Below are 19,091 nucleotides of genomic sequence, written 5' to 3'. Positions count from 1 at the left end.
TTTCCTCCCCAAACCACCACAAATGCCCTTTAGATGCTGTGGGTTTGCTGCAGGAACGTTAATAAAGGAAGACATTGCACCAGGCTTTTCTTAGGAGTTCTGTGAAGGCAGCTTTAATACAAAAGTTGCATACAGGCATGTGCAAAAAGGTGCCATGAGCTCTGGCACATCCCCTCCCTGCTCCAACCGCCAGAGCTGTTAACATCTTAAATATTTCAGTTTTCACAATGCTAAAGCCAACCCAGTTTGCAGAAAAGGTGGTGTTTTTTCCCTCAGCTAATGCTTTAGGTTACAGTGACAAGCATTTGACTTCTGCATTACTCTTGTCAGAAATAATTTAAGTGCATTGACACTGACTTAAAAGCTGTATTAATCACCGTGTGTTACACTGAAGGTCAAACAAGCTACATCGCTGTGTAAGGCCTGCAGGGCCACTGTACAGACATGTATATATACATCTAATAATTTAAGTGTAGGGAATGCAGTTTTCATTTGTTTATTCCCATGTCATGTTCTCCTTCCGAAGCAGGAACCACCTGTGCAGAGGTCTTGCCAGATGTTTGTCGGTGGTTTAAGATTGCATTCCAAATTCTGCAGAGAAGTCCACCCCTGTATGAGGGAGAATAGAGAAGCATTAGGGAAAACTTCCTCATCTTCTTTAAAGTTAGCAAGAAGTAAAATCTAGAAATCCCAAGGCTGTACTGGTTATGGCACTACACGGGAAATGCTACACACTTCCCTGAGGTGGCCTCTTCCAGGTCAGCCAGGGGCTGACCGACAGAATGATGAGGAAAGGACTTGAGTCAAGGAGCAGGCACAACAAGTGCTGGATGCCTGCTATCCCTATGATTACATCATCCTGAAGGGTGCAGAAAGAACTCCCAACTTTGACAAATGCCAAAACTCAGATAGCTTGAAGCACCAGAGGTGCAGTTGTTTCACTGCATCAGTTAAGACGTGAAAGACTTCCAACAACAAACCAGCGAGGAAATTCGCAGCAGTTGCTACTGACCGGTCACTGATTATTTCAATAACTGAACTTCTGAAAAAGTGTTTTGCAATCTACTTCAATTACAGTCTCACCAGGGAACTAAGAAATACTTTCTTACCGCAGCTGCAGGTAGCGCAGGTCATCCTTAGTGATATCATTAAGGACAGCACTTAGTGTATAATCTTCTTCAGCAAACTAAAAGGCAAATTTATTCCTAAGTTAACATTTCCTTGTTGAAGAAAACTGCTAATACTGACTACAGTGACTATTTTTAAAGGTGGGGGGTTTTTGGTTTTTTTGGGGTTTTTTTACCCTTTTAATGGCATGCAAGTCTGCTCCTTGTTGTTTCAGCCAGTTCATGAGCTCAGGGTCTGCATTCACTCTAAAGGGTGCTGCAGACCAGTTGGAGTCTTTAACAGAAAACAAATGTAAAGGTTAATGCACCTCAAAACCGGGGCTAAAGTGGTCAGTTTCAGACTACCGAAGCTTAAAGCATTCTTTGTCATAGAATGGTTTGGGTTGGAAGAGCCCTTAAAAGTCATCCAGTTCCAGCTCCCTGCTATGGGCAAGGACACCTTCCACTAGACCAGGTTGTTCATGCCCTGCCCAACCTGGCCTTGAACACTGCCAGGTGTGGACTGTATTCTTTGAGCAGCTTGTTCCAGTGTCTCACCGTGCTCATAGCGTGTAATGGTAATCTTCCCTCTTTCAGTTTAAAGCCATTCTCCCTTGTTCTATCACTACATGCCCTTGTTAAAAAGTCCCTCTCCAGCTTTCCTCATAGGCTTCCTTTAGGTACTAGAAGGCTGCTCTAATGCCTCCCAGAGCTGCCTTTAGGCTGAACAACCCCAACACTCTGTCCTTTAAAAAAATATATTAGTGTGCACCTGTCAAAGTGTGCAGTATCTCCTCATAACCTTCAGGTTTAAGTTTTAATCGAAGCAAGTGTAATTCCTGAGTTTTTTGCTCCAGAGATTGTCGTAATAGGGTCTGATACTCTTTCTCCTTCTGAACGAGGTTTTCCAAAAGGCTGTTAGCATACAAGAGAGATCAAATACAACCATACTGAGTCAGTCTAGCTGAAAAAAACATTTATCATTTTTAATGACTACCAAAGGACAGAGACACTTGAGAGATACTGTCTTAAGTAGCATATTTTGTAGCTTACAGATTTTAGTTTGTTGTCTGAGACTTGCTTATCCATGGCACTTTAAGTCCTTCATCTTTACAGAATTTAGTAAATTGCTTGTAAATTCTATTCCAACTGTTTTGCATCCTCCCTAGGCAGAGCTGCCTTTATACTGCAATTTACTACTGAGCAATGTAACAGTGATGTTTAACCAGGAGTGTTCCAATGACAGATTTACATCACATCCACGAAGGAGAACGAGACTGTAAGCTGTTAACACACTGGCAGCAGCCTACAAATGCAGTAACCCATGAGAAACAGGAGAGGGGCTCTGCTGAGCTCTGCTTGTGCTCATCAGTGGGTAGCCTGCCCTGTGGACCAGGATGGCGCTGCTCTGGCCTTTCCTTGCAGGAACAGCTCAGAGAGCAGTGCTACGGCATGAGGTGGTGTCAAAGGAGCCAAGGGAGCAGGAAGGAAACCACACAGTTGCACAAGCGTCATTACTTAACAGTAGAAATACAACATGACATTCTGCAATTAAACAATTAATTACACAGAAACAATACTTCGATACTGAAGGCTGTTGAGTTGTCCTACTGGTACTGCCAATGTATTCTGAATCCCTTTGTGTTCCTGGAAGGCCTGCTTCACCTTGAGGCAGCTGTGGTAGTTGAGCAGTATTGATGTTAGGTACATGCATGTCACTGTAGAAAGCAACATCTGAGAGTTTCTCAAAGACTGCCTGAAAATAAATCTACAGCCTTTACAGGAGTATTACCTTAAGGTCTCTTGTTTAAGTCTGCCCAGCTCCAGGCTAAGCTGCTGCTGAGCCTCGTGGGACACCACAGAACTAAGGGTGCTGACTCCTGATGTGGTGGTGGGATCCTCAGCCCTGTTTTGTTCAGTGGGCTGGAAACTGTCCTCTGCTTCATCTCCGTCTTTTTCCCCGCCTTCAGTTTCTGACGCTGGCTCAAAGTGAGCTCGAAGCTCTGGTAAAGAAAGTGGGTAAGAGAATTTCTTTGGACAGGTCTCTCTTCAGAGGTGTTGCAGCTTGCTCTTGGGGGAGCTTCAGCTGAGGAAGCAGACTATTTACACCTTCTGCTTTACTGCAATACTGAGCAGGGGAGTAGCAAAGCCTTATGCAAGCTGGACCACAGGTTCTCCAGCATCAATTCTAAAATAGGTGGCAATGTAGTAGCTTAGCTGTAGCATACCAGTAGAGGTAGGTAGCTGTAGATTACAGCTGTAGAGGGGACAAATACATTTGTGATTAAATGAATAATAAGAAACTAAATGTGCTAATGAGAAACTCTTCAAAGCTTGCTTTCAAAGCATCATCATTCTCCTTTTGATCGCCCTGGATCAAAACTTTACAAAGCCTTCCTCTTCTCCAGGTAGCAATTCTAACCCCAGCTCTCTCCATACTTGCTGCTGGTGGCCACCCTTCCCACCAAAGAATGGCTGCCATTTTTCTTCTACAAGCAAAGTCCTAAAAAATTTTGCATATTTGGCTTAAAAACAATAGCAACTTTGAACTGAAAGGGCTCACCCTCACTAAGTGCTCTCCAAACGTTTTTATACTGGAAGTGCTACCCAGCACTTGAAGACTTAATTACAAAACTATTCGTAGATTTCCAACTCACACTTAGTCCTAGATACTTCTTCATCAGTTATCCTCCTCCTCCTTAGGTGGTGATGATTTTTCCTACTATCCATTTGAAGGCCAAGACTACATTCCTCCTTATATTAGTGCCCTCCCTTTTATGCATCTGTTCTACAGCTCAGTAATCAGTTTTCAGAATACACAACCAAACCTGTGCAGTGTCACCCACCTTGGATGTCATTACAATGTTGTAGAGTCATTTTCTTTCTTCCTTCAAAAGTTCCAGCCTGGACTGAATTTAATTTGCCCTCTTTGGTCACGGTTGGACCACACTGGTGATGCAGAACCACTAGTTATCTCCTCATTATGTGCTTTTGTACCCCAAGTATAGCATTAATCCTCCTGATCAACGCTTCTTTCTGTATGACATTCTGACCCTATGCTTTTGATGTAGTAGCACATGGGATGCAGTTAATGGCATGCTGACAGATTAAACATCTAAACTGTTACATTTGCTGCAACTCTTTGATCTGCAAACAGCCACCTTTTTGCTTTAAAGATTATTTTCAGCTGCTTTGATTTACCTGGAATAAGTATAGTGACTGCTGCTTGGACTGCACGGCGAATTATGTTATCCATTGCAAACATCCAGTGGGGCCTTATTAAGTGATTTCTTAATACTTTGTTCACCTATAAATAAATGAGTAAAAGTAGTGGCAAAGAACATTTGCTTACTCCTGAGGAAACAGAATCATGTTTTTCAATAGCCACATGAAGTTTTATAATCTCAACTGCCTGAGTCACTAAAACCCTCCCAACCTTTGAAAGTTTAAGTAACAGTTTTGACAGTTTTAGGCTAGAGCTTTCAAACAGTGCCCAGACTGTGACATTCAAGCCCCTTCACAGTAGAAGGAGGAAGAGGAGTGAGGAAGACTGGGGAAGCTGCAAATCCCTGGGTTGAGCTCTGTCCAGGAAGAGACTCTCTACCCCTGCACCGGGCATGGAACTCACCGCATCCTGAAATCCGAACAACACCAGATGAATCTGATTGATGGAAGTGCTGTCAAAGTCCAAATCCATTTTCAGCTTGGATATAGTAGAAGCCATCACTCTCTGCTCAGGAGAGCGTATGAAGTCTCTTAAAATCCCAATAATCTGCTTGATGTGGGCCACTGAAAGCTGCAGTTCTTCAGAGCTCTGGAGAAAAGATAATGAACGTATAGCATGGAAAACCCATAGTCATTAAACAAACATCCTTTTAGCAACAATAGTAGTTTTAGGATTACAATTTCTGGCTTTGTCTGTGTATGCTTCACACTGACACACAGAAATCACGGAACCTTTGTTTCTGCAAAGCCTTTATTTTCTACATTTTTAGAACTGATTTTTTTATGTTTGTAAATGGTAATTCCTATTGAAAAAACAAGAAAGAAAAACATAAGTCTGCTGGCACCATGGCTGTCACAAAGGAAAGAGGTTCCAGACAATACCTACACATTTCTGCAACGCACTGGAGGGGGCAGCTCTCCTCCATAAAAACAGCAGTCTGTAAGAGACGCCACTTTTTTAGATGCTATCCTTTCAATAAGCTGGATCTGGACTTATATGTAATTATGCAGACAATTAATTTCCTTAGGCCAATAATTATGTTTACATATGTATTTAAATCAGAAAAAGGTCTAAGATTACACAGTTGTAGCAGCCCCCACAGTTAAAGTCATCCAAGTGCCTGTAAGAACAGCCACCTATATAATTAAAAGGTAAAGGGAGAAGCATTACATAAATTATGGAAACGAAATTATTACAGCAGTGCTGTAAAACAGCTGGAGACTAACATAGGACTTGCTGTTACTGAATAATCACAGAATCACAGACTGGTTTGGGTTGGAAAGGACCTTAAATATCATCAAGTTCCAACCCCCCTGCCATGGGCAGGGACACCTTCCATTAGACCAGGTTGGTCAAAGCCCTGTCCAACCTGGCCTTGAACACTGCCAGGGATGGGGCAGCCACAACTTCTCTGGGCAGCCTGTGCCAGTGACTCATCACCCTCACAGGCAGGCATTTTTTCCCAGTATCTAAATCTCCGCTCTGTCAGCTTGAAACCGTTTCCCCTTGTCCTGTCACTACATGCCCTCGGAAATTATTGAGAGCCTTGGTTATTTCTAAGATCTCATGCATGAATTTTAGTCCTTTGTCAGACTATAAGCTATTCTGCAGTTTAAGCTCAGAGCAGAAATTTACATCAATTGGTTCCCCAGCCTGAGTTTGTGGGCTTTCCTCTTGGGCCTGTGGAGCCTTACAAGGGGCCCCCCAGTCAGGGACAAGCTGCTCTGCACTATGAGGCAGTTCGTGGTGGAAGCAAGTCACAGGGGAGAAGCAAACCCCTGTGCTATGCTGTGTGGAGCAGGCTGCCCATGCCCATGGCTCACCGCAGGAGCAGCAGGACTCTTGGCAGCTGTGCTGCAAGTGTCTTTGTGCCAGGACCAACAGCTGGCCAGGAGTACTGCAAGAAGATTCAGAAGAATCCCCTTCATGTGAATGGTGTCCAGATGAAAAACCACAGCTTTGCCAAGAACAGGTACTTTTACTGTTAGAAGCAGACATTAAGAAGAAAAGGCTAAGCAATCAACTGTTTCTGGTGTGTGGCATTGCTTAGGTATGGGTTAAATGAACACAGGATTGCTCTTGTTATTCTTTACAGTCACTAAACCTTCCCATTCAACCCTTCCTGCTGCAGAAAATCTACTTTAGCTTCTTAAAGATTCACGGAGTGTCCTTAGCACCTAGTTTACATATGCTTTGAATTAAAAACCGTTAATCAGTTATCTATCCTTGAAGCAAAGCCTACCAATTACTACCTGGTGTTCCATTTCCCTGCCCTTTACAAGCCAACAAAAACCACAACATCAAAACCACCCAACCCACCAGCCTCACAACCCCATATCAAATGGCTCAAACCTTTTCCTCAGGAAATAAGTCCAGTCTGAGAGATCAAAGGCACTGAGAAGGAATAATCCAAGCACCTTCATTTGTTAATTTCCAGAAAAGGAGTACTGCTACCTGGCATGTCATCTTCCTTTTGACATGGGAAAAGGAGAGCTGAAGTGAAATTACCTGTGCAATACAGTCCTGCAAATTGGAAGCAACTTTATTCTGTTCTTCCTTAAGGATTTTATACAGGATTGCTCGGCGTTCACTGTCCTTCCTCAGCAGAAACAGGCCAGAATCCTTGTCCTCAATGGAAGGAGAGGAGCTCCTGTCCTCTGAGGCTGAGCCCTCATCAGGTGCACTGTGTCAGCAACCGGGTGACACGAACACGAGAGACACAGCATTAGCAACAGCAGCTGTACTGTCAGAAGCCGGTAGGGATACTTTGGAGTTTAAAGCATGAGTTAAACTGCAGCAGTGGATTGATCAGACTGTTAAATACTAAATCTGAGACATAAGATGACTCAGATCCTCAGCTGGCATAAACCCCACTGAACCCAGAAGTATGAGGCCGATTTCATCCTGCTGAGCAGCTGGTATTAATGTCCCCCACCACTGGTTCAATTTTGGGGATGAAACTGGAAAACCCTGGACTAAGGTAACTTTATTTTTTCTGGCCCCATACTGTAACATACTCATTTGAAAGTATCATTTGGTGCTCTCTGAGGAGCAGAACTGCCTTTCTGCTTCCACATTCCCACATTTTTTCATGAGTACATGGGAAGGATCAACTCTTCTAACTCTACTAACTCCTGAATCCATACCCATCATCAGTAAGATGACTGATATTTATTCACTGAGGGGGGAAATGGGGGAAGTCTATCAATATGTAGAAACCTTCAGGAGAAAAAATTGTTGTTCATTAATTAGACAACATCTAAAATAGCTGATAACTTGCCTGTGCAACTTGCTTGCTGTTTTTAACATGCCTGCTTATCTAGTCATTATGTGAAAAGATTGCCCTCAGATAAAATGTGAATTAAATCCACATAATCCCTCGTGGGTGTCAAGCGACAAGCAAATGCTTTACCTTAGTAAATGGGAAATGGGATGCCTTGTCTGAATCTCTGAAATGGATCTCTTTGGCCTTTCGAAAAACATGTCATGCTGTACATCAGAGTCTGGCGAAACAGAGCCATGCTCACTGCTGCTACTGCCAGCCTGTTCTCCATGGATTGGCAGGGGGAGGTACGTATTACGATTACAATCTACGAACAGACAGACATTGTAAAACATGTAACAGAACTAGGCAGAAAAGGGCAATGTGCTTAAAACAGCTGTGATCATCCTCAGTGATATCAAGACCTCATTTTGCAAAATGGCTGAGGGAGAGGTAACCTTATTGACAGAAAGCAGTGATACAACTCAAAATCAATATATGCATAAGTAACAAAAGGTGTGAATGAGCTAGCTGCTGAACCCAAGACAGCAAAGCAGCTAGATGCACATATAGAATGCCATTTTGTTACCTGTTCTGGCATGTACACACACACACATATATACACACACACTCTCCCCCTTGGTTCCCCTGGCTTCACAAAGTGGTACAACTGCACATACAGCTCTTTAAGAGCCTGAATCAAACCAACAGGTGACCATCGCTGCTCCACCACAGCCATTTCTCTAAGCACAAAGCACTCTGATACCCACTCTGCTCACCTCTGCCTGTGTTAATGGACAAACATTTGCTCCCTCTCTAACACCTGAGGCCTCTCTTACATGTCCCCTTGCCCTCAGTAAGGGCTCTCTCTCAGCACTAGCCTAAAGGAAATCACTTGTTGCTTTCCAATTCATCTTGTAAGTAAGAACAAATTAAAAATAACAGATATTGAGGGTTTGCTATCATCCTGATAGACAGTTTACAGCTACGTGATTGGAAAGGTAAGGAAGAAGTTCTGTCAAGTCAGACTGCAGACATCCATGAAGCTAAAATATCATGAAAGTTTTTGATGCTTGTCACTACAAATGATGTGGAGGTGGGGGAGGAAGAGAGTTTGAAGTTAAAAGCTGTTCAGAAAGCTCTGACACACGCAACTGATGTTCAAATGGCTGAGGTCAGTCACATAAATGAAACAATGTGTGTCACTTTGTGAGAACTGGTTTAAGACATCTCAGCAGTACAGAAAACTGAAAGCTGCTGTCCCAAGAGTAAGAGTTGCTATTTGCTCTGGGCTGTCTTTATTATTGGAAATAAAAAAGGGATGGAGACATGGAGGAAAGATGGGCACAAAGCTGAGGAAATTGGCAATGAGGGAAACAGTAGAGGGAGGAGGCAGAGTGAACTGCTGAAGGTGAGACTGTGGCAACTGCTGGGCCAGGACCTGCTTTACCCCACCAAACTCCCTTGGAGATGGCTGCAGCCGCCAGCACAGCTTTTCCCAGCTCTGGCACAGCAGAGCACATGCTCAGCTGCAGCCACATTGCCTTTCCCTTTCCTCACCCAGTAAACAATTTTCATAGCATTTGCCCACTCCCCTCATAATGAAGGCCCGCACTGAGCTTGCTGCTTGCTGCAGGTCAGTGCTTAACCCTGCAGCACCTGCTCCTCTGCCCATCTAAAGCAGATCCATAACCGAGTGGGAGAAGAAAGGAGGAGAGCAGAAGGACGGACGGAAGACAGAAGACAGCTGCACCTCCCCTGGTATTTGACAAAGAGCCTGTTGCTCTCAGGGCAGCTAACAAGGCAAGCTCCTTCCTTTCTAGTACTGTGCATCCTCAGGCAAGGGCTGAAAAGCTACAGAGAACATCATTGCAGTTCCTGACTGCCACTGCCCTGGCTGAGCAGTGTGAACTCTCCCATTACCCCAGTGTAACTGCAGGGATTGCAGTTCTCAGTGCCCCTCAGGACAAGAGATCCCCAGTTCAGCTAGATGTCAAATTCTCTGCTAGTTCCCCTTAGAATTCCATTCAGCAATTCAATTTGCATTGGGAGTACTTGCATGTGTGTGTGTACAGAGAGGGGAAAGAAGCAGCGAGACCAATGAGTCTGCCTATTTTTAAATGGACAGTTCCTTCAAACAGTAATAATTTATTTGGCAGGTCTATATTAAGGTTTATTGTCTCATCACTGAGAAACCAGCTGATATACAGATGTAAAGGAGGAACATGTTAGCAGATAAAATAACCCACTAAACAGCTACTTCAGCAGCTCTGTGCCAAATTTCTAAGTAAGTCACATACCAAGTTTGAAAATGCCAACCTATACAGACCTGATCACCTGATAGACCTGCACTTTCAGGTGCCAAACACCTACTCTATAAAACTCAGACCTCTGAAGTAATTCTGAATCTAAAATGTAGAATTGCGTTGGAAAGTCTTCACCAACTGCCATTTCTCTAATTGGAATTTGCTGTAAATGAGGCATTTATTTCTGGGCAGAGGAAAAATAGGGTTGGGAGATTTCAGCAAGCAAAATGCAAAATAGCAAGACACCATATTTTCTGGGAATTGTTAAATTTAAATGTCTAATTGCAAATCACAGACACTTCACATTTGAGTTCTTGCTGCTTTCTTGGCAAAGGGAAATGTCCTTTGTAAAAGAGTGTGCTTAACAATTCCAGTCTTTTATATAACACTTAATGATGATGTTGACTTGGATTTGGCTGATAATTCCTTACCTGAAGGCTTGAATGCAATTCTGCTTTTCTTGCCCTTGTTTACTTGTTTCAGGAAGGAATCTCTGAGCAAGTCAGATGCTGTAACACGTTTACTAGGATCAGGTTCAAAACAGAGCAAAATAAAGGCCCTTGTTTCAGCAGACACTGATTCTGGAATTTCAGGATGAATCTTAAACATCCCAACCTGCAAGAAAAACACAAATAGAAATTATTTATACTAAACAACTACGCAGAGACCATGGGCCAAAGCTCTCTTATAGTATAATCTCTCATATTGCCTCTGATGCTTGGAAAGGGAGTGATCCAGCTACCTACACAAAGCAGTGAAGTGTCAACGAGCTTCTAATCCTGTTTTACTTCATTACAAACATGGCGCGAAGATCCATGTGGACACCTACGTCAAGGTATGGAAGCATCCAACCATCCACCTTCAGACAATCCCAGCATCTGGACATTATCCTCACCAAGTGCTTCAAATGCTGCTTCTGCCATCCACAAATCCCCCCAGTTATTTCCTAGGCTTCCCATCACCCCTGCCCACTACTGTGTGTCTCAATTGTGACTCTTCCAGCACATTCGTTCCCAGCAGCAGGAGCAATTCCTCCTCTAGCACTGACTGCCTGGGGCCTGCACCTGTCGTGCTCCTGCCACTGCCAAATTTCCTGTATGAATGCTCATAATGACCATGCCAGACCTCATCACCACCCCCGGCACAGGGCCAGATGTCTTCCCTTGCCTTTCAGTGTTATTTAACTGAAAACCACATGATGTCCCAAGGTTTAACAACACCCCTCCCTCCCGCCCCTTTCTTTAAATAATGAAAAAACGTGATTCTACAGGTTGCTCACTAGTGATTTTTCCCGCTCCTTCACTGCTTTCTTAATCTCTAATGCCAATCTGGCATAAATCTTTGGAAGTGTGAATTGCATAACATGTGTGCACTGTATGGTATGTAGCTGGCAAGATTAGGGCTTGTAGTCTCAGCATCTTTACATAAAAGAGGCTCTGGAGAGCCAGGCAGAAGGTGGCCAGCCACAAGGGAGACAGCAGCCCAGAAGTTAAACAAGTGTCAGCTGCTTTTAAATAATCTCATTATACAGCTGCATTAACACACTGTGGCACCATTAGGCACTCACAATAGTGGTTCAACTTCAATGCAAGCTGAAGAAAAAAGTGCTGAGCAGTCATGCTACTGTTTGAGTATTCTTCTATGTGTGGAATATAAAACGCTAATAATGCATTAAGGCCTTCCAAACCATGGCTCTGAGCACATTCAAAACTAGTATTTTCTGCATGTAACATTTTTAATACATGCAGCTTGTTGACCTCTACAATTAAATTGATGTATTTAGCTAAATAAATAAATAAGTAAGTAAACAGATGTCACATCCTGTTGGCAGGATACAACATCTATACATTTACCCTGTCCAGTGCAGCATCTCTACCTGATTTGTAAAACCACACGTGCATTTTGGACAGTGCTATATAAATGCAGGGTATAGTTTCACCACTGCAAAACATCAGCCCAGCAAAAGTGTTGCTTTGGAGTAAAAGAGAAGACAGCCACCTGCTTGCTGTGCTCTGACAACTGCTCTTGACACGCCTGTCTCCATGGTCAGCCTGCTCCTTGTGCATGCTGGGTCAGGCTCACACCGCCAGTTTCAGCTGCAGCAGCGGCACAAGCTGGTAGCACATTGGTGCCAGGTTATACCCTTACGCACTAAACAAAACCCAGGACCAGGAAATTTGAATACATGTCTCTGATCTTATCTTCATCTCTGTGGCTCAAGGGGAATAGGGTTTTTCTGTAATCATCCAGAAACTCTGCGGCAACATTACTTTATCTCCATTGAATGTCATTTCTTTGCAATCCTTTCACACAGAACCAGATGCACACATACAATGCTCATAGATTAAATATCACACAACATACACTCAACCAGGAATTATTTCCAGTTCTTGGTTCATTCTTTTTTTTTCTCAGCCCCTTTTCTCTGCTTCCTCCAACTCTTTGGCCATTTGCAATTTCCATAGTGACTGCAGAGTCAGGCTTAGACCTTCCGCTCTCCTCACCTGCCCTGTGCGTGACAGAGTGTGCACGTGTGGAGGTGGCGACCTCAGAAAGTTCAATATCCCAAGTTTTCAGGCTTCTGTTCTTTCACATGCTTGCCCAGTTAGCCTGCTTCATTCCTGGCTTCAAACCTAGCTTCCAGCTTGCTTACTTTTATTACACAGCAAAAAGAAACCACAGTTTGCAATTTGTGGTGCCCAGTAAAAGGCAGTTCTAAGCAGGTCCCAGCAGAGAAAAGAAGCAGAAAACAAAAACAAATGCCTGACAATTGCACATTAGCAGAGTCTGCAATAACAATGATAAAAACTCTGCCATATCCCTGAAGAAAGAAGGGCAAAAAGTGTATTTTTTAAAAATGCCAGTTCTGAAACTTCAGAACACAACTCTGTGGCCTGGAAGTGCTGATGAGCAGGATGTAGGGACACACACCGCCCTGCCAGAGCTTACCTCATGAGCCTGCACAGAGCATATTGAGCACCTAGAACTGAACCAGTGCTTCCTGTCAGCTCAATAAACTGCTGAAAAGTAACACGTGTAACTCACTGAACAGCTCAACTATGTGCCAGGTACTAAGGTGAAAAGGCATCTGCTAGAAGACTGAAAGGAGTAGTAATAACTTGGTTGTCATTATCAGAGAGTTTGTTGCCAAGAAGAAAATAATAATCCAAGAGCAGGAGATGGCAGAATTAAGAGGGCAGAGAGTATTAGTTTTCATAAGTCTTTACTCATTTTTCAGATTGCTGCTCTGAGTCATGACCTATTTCCCCTACAGCAATACAGCCGAGTGCAGAGAGGGATCATTCAGTGAGTTAAGAACACAGATCAGACTGTGGTTTTGTGCAAGATAACCCATGTAACGAAAGGTTACTACCAATTAAGTTAATATTAAAAAATAAAGTCAGCATTTGAAAATTTATAAAGTCTATAGCAAAAAAAAAAAAAAAAAAAAAAGCTGTACTTACTTTAAACATTGCTGCTTGAGGCTCCCCTAGTTCATGAAATGGAGGTTTGCCTGTTGCCATTTCAATAATGGTGCAACCTAGTGACCAGATATCTGCTGGTGCACCATATCCTCGTGGTCCTTTATCGATGATTTCTGGAGCCATGTACTGCAAGGTTCCTGGTGAGGTCAAAAGGAATAGTCAAGTTTTATAGTTTTCATTCTTATTAAAAAGAATTAACACATCACTAAGCAAGACAAAAATTGCCAAATGCAACCTGCAGAGCCAAAATATTTGATTTCCCCTTTCAGCGCTAAAACTTACATATTAACATCTTTTCTACAAATTATCTCACCTCCCTTTCTAATACAAGGCTTCAAACTGCTGAAAGTATATTCATCACATAATCCAAATGCTTCCTTAGAATGTAAAATTATATCAAACAATTTTTGCAGAGACTAAATTGTAAAGATTATGCATGTAAAAGGTGATGAAAACCTGCAAATTACAGATAGTCTCTACTACTTTCTCCATATGAATTCCTACTGGTTCTGTTATGACATCCTTAAATTCTTTTTCTTCTTAAGAACGCAGAAAAATTACACTGTTATAAAGCTGTGAATTATTAAGTAAAGAACTTCTGGTGAAGATAAAAGAGATTGCATATTACTATGATCATTAAATGTGACTGCTGTAGAACAAAAGTTCAAGCCACAGCTTTGCCCTCAGGCTGTGTGTCTTGAATAGAGGTGGATAATGTTTAAACCACTAGAAGCCTGATATTTCAAATCATGTGATCATATTGCATAAAGCCTGAAATCCACAGAGTTTATGTACTGAGTTAAGGAACAAAACAAATAGCAAGAGATCTTTTAAAACTATCTGGGCTATAGCTACCTGCTTACTGACTTCAAATCCAAAATGAGAACATGAGTAAAATATTCTCATGGTAAATTCCATCTCTGAAGCACAAGCACGGCTGCAAATGTGAATGAGAACAAAGAAGGAGGGCACATGGAAAGATGTACCTCTTCTTATTACAGTATGGTGACTTTAATTCAGATACCATTTCTTCATACACTAGCTCTTATAACAACTAGTTATTGTCTTCTGTCTTCCACACAGGACTAACGGCTATTTCTGTGTACTATTTACTTAAACTGCAGGCCAGTATGAGGCTTGTGATTTTTGCTATAAGCACATGGCCACATAAAAGGTGAAAACATCTTGTTATCTGTATCTCCACTGATAAAAGGGTTGAGTAATTATGTGACCATATATTCATTTTTCACTGTGGAGTTTTAGCTGTTACGCAGCAAATTCTGTTTTCCTGGAATACTGCAAGTTTTTACCACCTTGTTGTATATTGAAGCTTTTCTGCAACATACCAGCCCAATATTTTCATGTCTACTGTTCTTTTTACTGCTTATAACACCAAGGTAGCCAGTTGATTGGGTTTTATAATTAATGCCTCAAAACTGAAAATATTTTTAAGTTTGTGTTTGGTTTTCTGCACTTTCAGACATCAAGACATATTCATGCATGCAATATCAAGATTAATAAATGAAAAAGTTGATGTATCCCAGCAAATTTTGTTTCCAGATATAATTGCAACAAATCAATTGCTACTTAATGGAAAACACTTAGAAGAAAAACTATGACCCCATCACACTTAAGTTTTTTTAAAAGAAAAGGAGTGAAATGGAAGAAATTACAAAAAGAAAGGAAAGAGAAAGGTAAAGGGAGAGGAAAAGGGAAAGGGAGAGGAAAAGGGAAAGGGAAAAGGAAAGAGAGAAAGAGAAAGAGAAAGAGAAAGGGAAAGGGAAAGGGAAAGGGAAATAAGGGAAAGGAAGCTTGTGTTTATAGTGATTACACTCCCAGTCATTCTTCCCTGAAAATAGAGACCTAATTGTGTTTTCATCACAAATCCAAAGAGCCTCTTGGCTCCAACTCTAAATCTATCATCAAACCCCATATAAACTCTGCTAAATTACTCTTACCTGTAAATGTTTCGGTGCATGGGCTGATTCCTGCCAGCCGTTTGGAAGTACCAAAATCAGATATCTTCACCACACCACTATAGGTGTTCACCAGAACATTATCCCCCTGTGGTTTGCATAAGAGAGAGAAGGAGGGGAGACAGATGAGTACAGGTTCCAAATCCCAATCCCAATACTCCTTCAAGTTTGTGGTTACTGTTGTAATATACCTTTCTACAAAGGGATTTTCCTGTAGCACCAGGCAGAAGGGTCTGTTTTATTTTCTTTTTGTTTTAAGCTTCCATGAAATACTATTAAAAATTCTACTTCAGGTTAGAGTAAAACTAGCTGAAGTAAATAAGATAAAAAGCAAATCAAACAAGACACACTAAAGGAAACTTTACCTTTATATCTCTGTGTACAATCTGGTTCTCATGCAGGTACTTAAGGCCTTCTAGAATCTGCTTGGTGTAAAATTTAATTGTAGGCTCTTTCATTGGGCCCCACTTAGATCTTAGGAGAGCTGAGAGACTGCCTACAAGAGTTAAGAAGAAAGTATCAAGATAGCAAAATCCCCAATTAGCACAAAACATTGAAGTCTGGATTAAGCCTTTGCTCAATATCCTAATACAAGAGAAATGCAGTACCTATAATTAAGCCAGATTATTCCTAGATCCCTCAAAGCACATAATTTGCTGCTGGTTTAGACTGGTTATTTCTTTCTTGCCAGCTCAGCTTCCACCTCCATGACAGGAATAAAGGTTACAACAGGGCTGGATGCATTTCCATTGCTTAGTGAAACAACTGTTGAGACTAGGACTAACAACCATTGAGCCCTTTAATGAAACAGAAGCTAAAGGTAACACTGTATGATGTTATATGCTACAATGTGTCATGTGTTTCATGAGCCACATGCATGGACAAAGAGCGGCTGATTTACTTGGGGTGGGGAGGGGATAAATAAAAAGGCAAGAATCTTTTCCTTTCAAATACAGGATTAACTTTTGGAAATATTCAGAGACAGCAGAAAGCAAGCTCCTGAAAGAAACCAAGTAATGGATGTTCAGGGTTGGAGATAGGTAATCTACATCTCCCCTACTTCTAATGTACTTAATCTTTTTTTTAAATAGCACAAATATTTTAATCATGAAGCAAAATAAAGACAGATTTGCTTTTTCTGCTCATAATAAACTAACTGCAGTGGTTCTACTTCATGCCAGACAAATTCAGCTAAAGGGATTTTCAGTCCACTTCAACACTTTTCTGAAGTGAAGTTTCCTCAAAGAATCTTGCATAATCTGAACAGCTGGTTTCTTGATCTGAATTAGTTCAATAATATCGTGGCACTAGCAACTAATCACAGCTTACTACTATTCATATAAGAACAAGAACTAAACAAGCTGATAATTTTAACAAGTGCAGAAAAACAAGTGGAAGTGTTGGTGCAAACTCATCACATCTGCATGCATCATACATGTCAGTGTCTCAGCTTTCAGGTGAGAAGGTCAGAGAAATTAAAATATTAAACAACTTCCCTATGCTGAATGCCCAGATGTGTTTTATTACACTTTGAATGTTTGTGTCTTGGTCTTCCCTAGGAAACTGGAACTTGTTTCCTGATTTTCTTCTTTCTGTTTTCATTTTGCAAATTGTATTCATACAATAATTTAACACTCATTCTGACACACCCTTGACACTGAAGAGCAAATAGCAAAAGGGAGATGGAAACATGACCTAGAGAAGATATAAAAGGACTTTTCATCTTAAAATGTAGAGAAGGATAGAGAAGGAAAACCTGGAAATTATAAGCAAGAGAAGCATACAACTTTAATCTACCTAGGAAATAGCAGTGCTTTATATATAGCAGTTACAGAATAGTACTTAATTGCCCAACCAGTGTTACTGCTTAACAGAAACTTACCCTAAAAGCTCCAGTCATCACTCAGCTGCTCAGGCTAAAGAAGACTATACAGCTCAAACTCCACTGTTTCATAACACATGGGTATTCACACCAGATACTTTTAGTGACTTTTCTCTAGATTTATAATTATTACAGAAAGAGAAGAGGGTTCTGGGACCTGTACACCTCAAATCTATTATTTATATGAGAAAAATGCCACCTGTAGTTAATGTCTCAGCAGAAAAGCCAAACATAGTGAACAAATCTAGAAGTGTTTTCAGTAAGCTTAGAGTACCAACTGCTTTTGATTCCTTGGAGAGATTAAACTCAGAATGATACAAACCTCCTGGCACCTGCTCCATAAAAATCTTAATGTATCCATCTTCAGAAACAGATCCAAGATACTGGACAATGTTCCGATGTTTTAAATATTTATGTAGTGCTATCTCTTCATGAAGAGGTTGAGAATATCTATTAAAAAAAAACAAAAAAGGCAAGTGGAGTATGTTACCATGCAGGAAAAGGTTCTAGCCTACACTTAAATGCTAGTTTGCAAAGAGAATGGATTTTAGGGATACTGAACCAACTCTCTGCAAACCTCTTGTCAATGACCTACAAAATGCAGTGTGACTGACTTCCTACTCAGAAAAAATACAGAAGTGGGTCTCAGAGGAACCCTGAAGGAAAAACATGCCCTCAAAGAATTTATTTATTCTGTATTGTTACACAGTATTGTTTTTGTCTGCAAAACTCCTTTTATGCTTTTTCACCTCCCCCAAAACAATATAAATGAGATACAACTACAACTTAAACCCCCAAAATATCCTATTTTAGAATTTGAAGTATACATATAAATTATAAAACTGTAGTATTTATGACATATGTAATACCTTTTCCAAAAAATAAGAAGTCTTTATTTTCTACAGGGTACTGTTGAGTACTAGGGGGAAATGATAATTGAATTTTAGTACACTAATGACATAGAAATACATGCCAAGAACAGCAAAGTTTTTTGGCAAAAAACTGCAGTTTCATTAGCAATGTGTATGTAACAATAAATCAGATCTTACCTGCTGTCTCTCTCAGGTATTTCTTTGATGGCTATTCGGACCTGGTTGCTAAGGTCTCTTCCAGCATAAACTATTCCATAAGTACCTTTCCCTAGAACTACCCTGTCACCATTCTCATCATAATCATATTCATACTGCAAGCAGAAAAGATAAACAAAACAGCACAGAAACTGTTATCACTAATGTTTGACATTACAAAGAGCTTTAACAACAGTTATGTGCTATACTGAGTTAGCACAACACAGAGTAGTTACTGCAGTACAGCTGTAGTACAACAGGCTACCCACCAGCCTGGTGCATTATACAACCTGTAAAATGTCCGTGCTATTTGCTTTGCAAAACAATCTTCCCTGACCAACTTTGAAGTGCATTCACCCAAACAAGGAACACAGCAGTAAGCCAAATTCAATGAAATAGTGCTGTCGAAAGAACACGCTCAGGTATCATCTCTAAGAAGTGCTGATGGAGCCTTTAAAATACATAAATGTATGGAACATAGAATCATGGAATTGTATGGGTTGGAAGGGACCTTAAAGACTATCTTGTTCCAACCCCCCTGCCATGGGCAGGGGCACTTCCACTATACCAGGCTGCTCAAAGCCCCATCCAGCCGGGCCTTGGACACTTCCAGTGCTGGGCCAGCCACAATTTCTGTGGACAAGCTGTTCCAGTACCTCACCATCCTCACAGTGAAGTATTCCTTCCTAATACCTGATCTAAATCTACCCCGAATAGTTTAAAAAATAGATAAGAGTGACATTCTCGTTACAGGGAATAGACAGTGTTTTAAGACCTTAAA

The 19,091-nt window shown here is 41.3% G+C and overlaps 1 protein-coding gene across 8 annotated transcripts in view; it reads right to left on the bottom strand.

Moving 5' to 3' along the window:
- Positions 1-85: 85 nt before the first annotated feature.
- MAP3K15 (mitogen-activated protein kinase kinase kinase 15) overlaps positions 86-19,091 on the bottom strand; it is an 89,371-nt gene continuing 70,365 nt past the window's right edge. For 4 of the 8 annotated variants that reach the window (XM_065677335.1, XM_065677336.1, XM_065677340.1 and 1 more), the window contains 15 exons: positions 18,293-18,426; positions 17,566-17,693; positions 15,727-15,857; positions 15,344-15,449; positions 13,365-13,522; positions 10,332-10,515; positions 7,745-7,922; positions 6,841-7,015; positions 4,735-4,920; positions 4,308-4,413; positions 2,899-3,109; positions 1,879-2,021; positions 1,304-1,401; positions 1,110-1,186; positions 86-609 (listed from right to left, as the gene is read on the bottom strand). In XM_065677335.1, coding sequence (XP_065533407.1) covers positions 489-609; positions 1,110-1,186; positions 1,304-1,401; positions 1,879-2,021; positions 2,899-3,109; positions 4,308-4,413; positions 4,735-4,920; positions 6,841-7,015; positions 7,745-7,922; positions 10,332-10,515; positions 13,365-13,522; positions 15,344-15,449; positions 15,727-15,857; positions 17,566-17,693; positions 18,293-18,426 — 2,136 coding nt within the window. In that variant the 3' untranslated portion in view covers positions 86-488. Of the gene's footprint in view, positions 610-1,109; positions 1,187-1,303; positions 1,402-1,878; positions 2,022-2,686; positions 2,782-2,898; positions 3,110-4,307; positions 4,414-4,734; positions 4,921-6,840; positions 7,016-7,744; positions 7,923-10,331; positions 10,516-13,364; positions 13,523-15,343; positions 15,450-15,726; positions 15,858-17,565; positions 17,694-18,292; positions 18,427-19,091 lie in introns of those variants that run through there. The other 4 variants (XM_065677337.1, XM_065677344.1, XM_065677342.1 and 1 more) reach the window with 4 other exon arrangements.

This window comes from Lathamus discolor, chromosome 4 (genome assembly GCF_037157495.1).
Source record: "Lathamus discolor isolate bLatDis1 chromosome 4, bLatDis1.hap1, whole genome shotgun sequence".
In the NCBI taxonomy this organism is placed as follows: Eukaryota; Metazoa; Chordata; class Aves; order Psittaciformes; family Psittacidae; genus Lathamus; species Lathamus discolor.
Note: the sequence above shows the minus strand (reverse complement) of the source record. Positions and strands in the feature narration are given on the sequence as shown.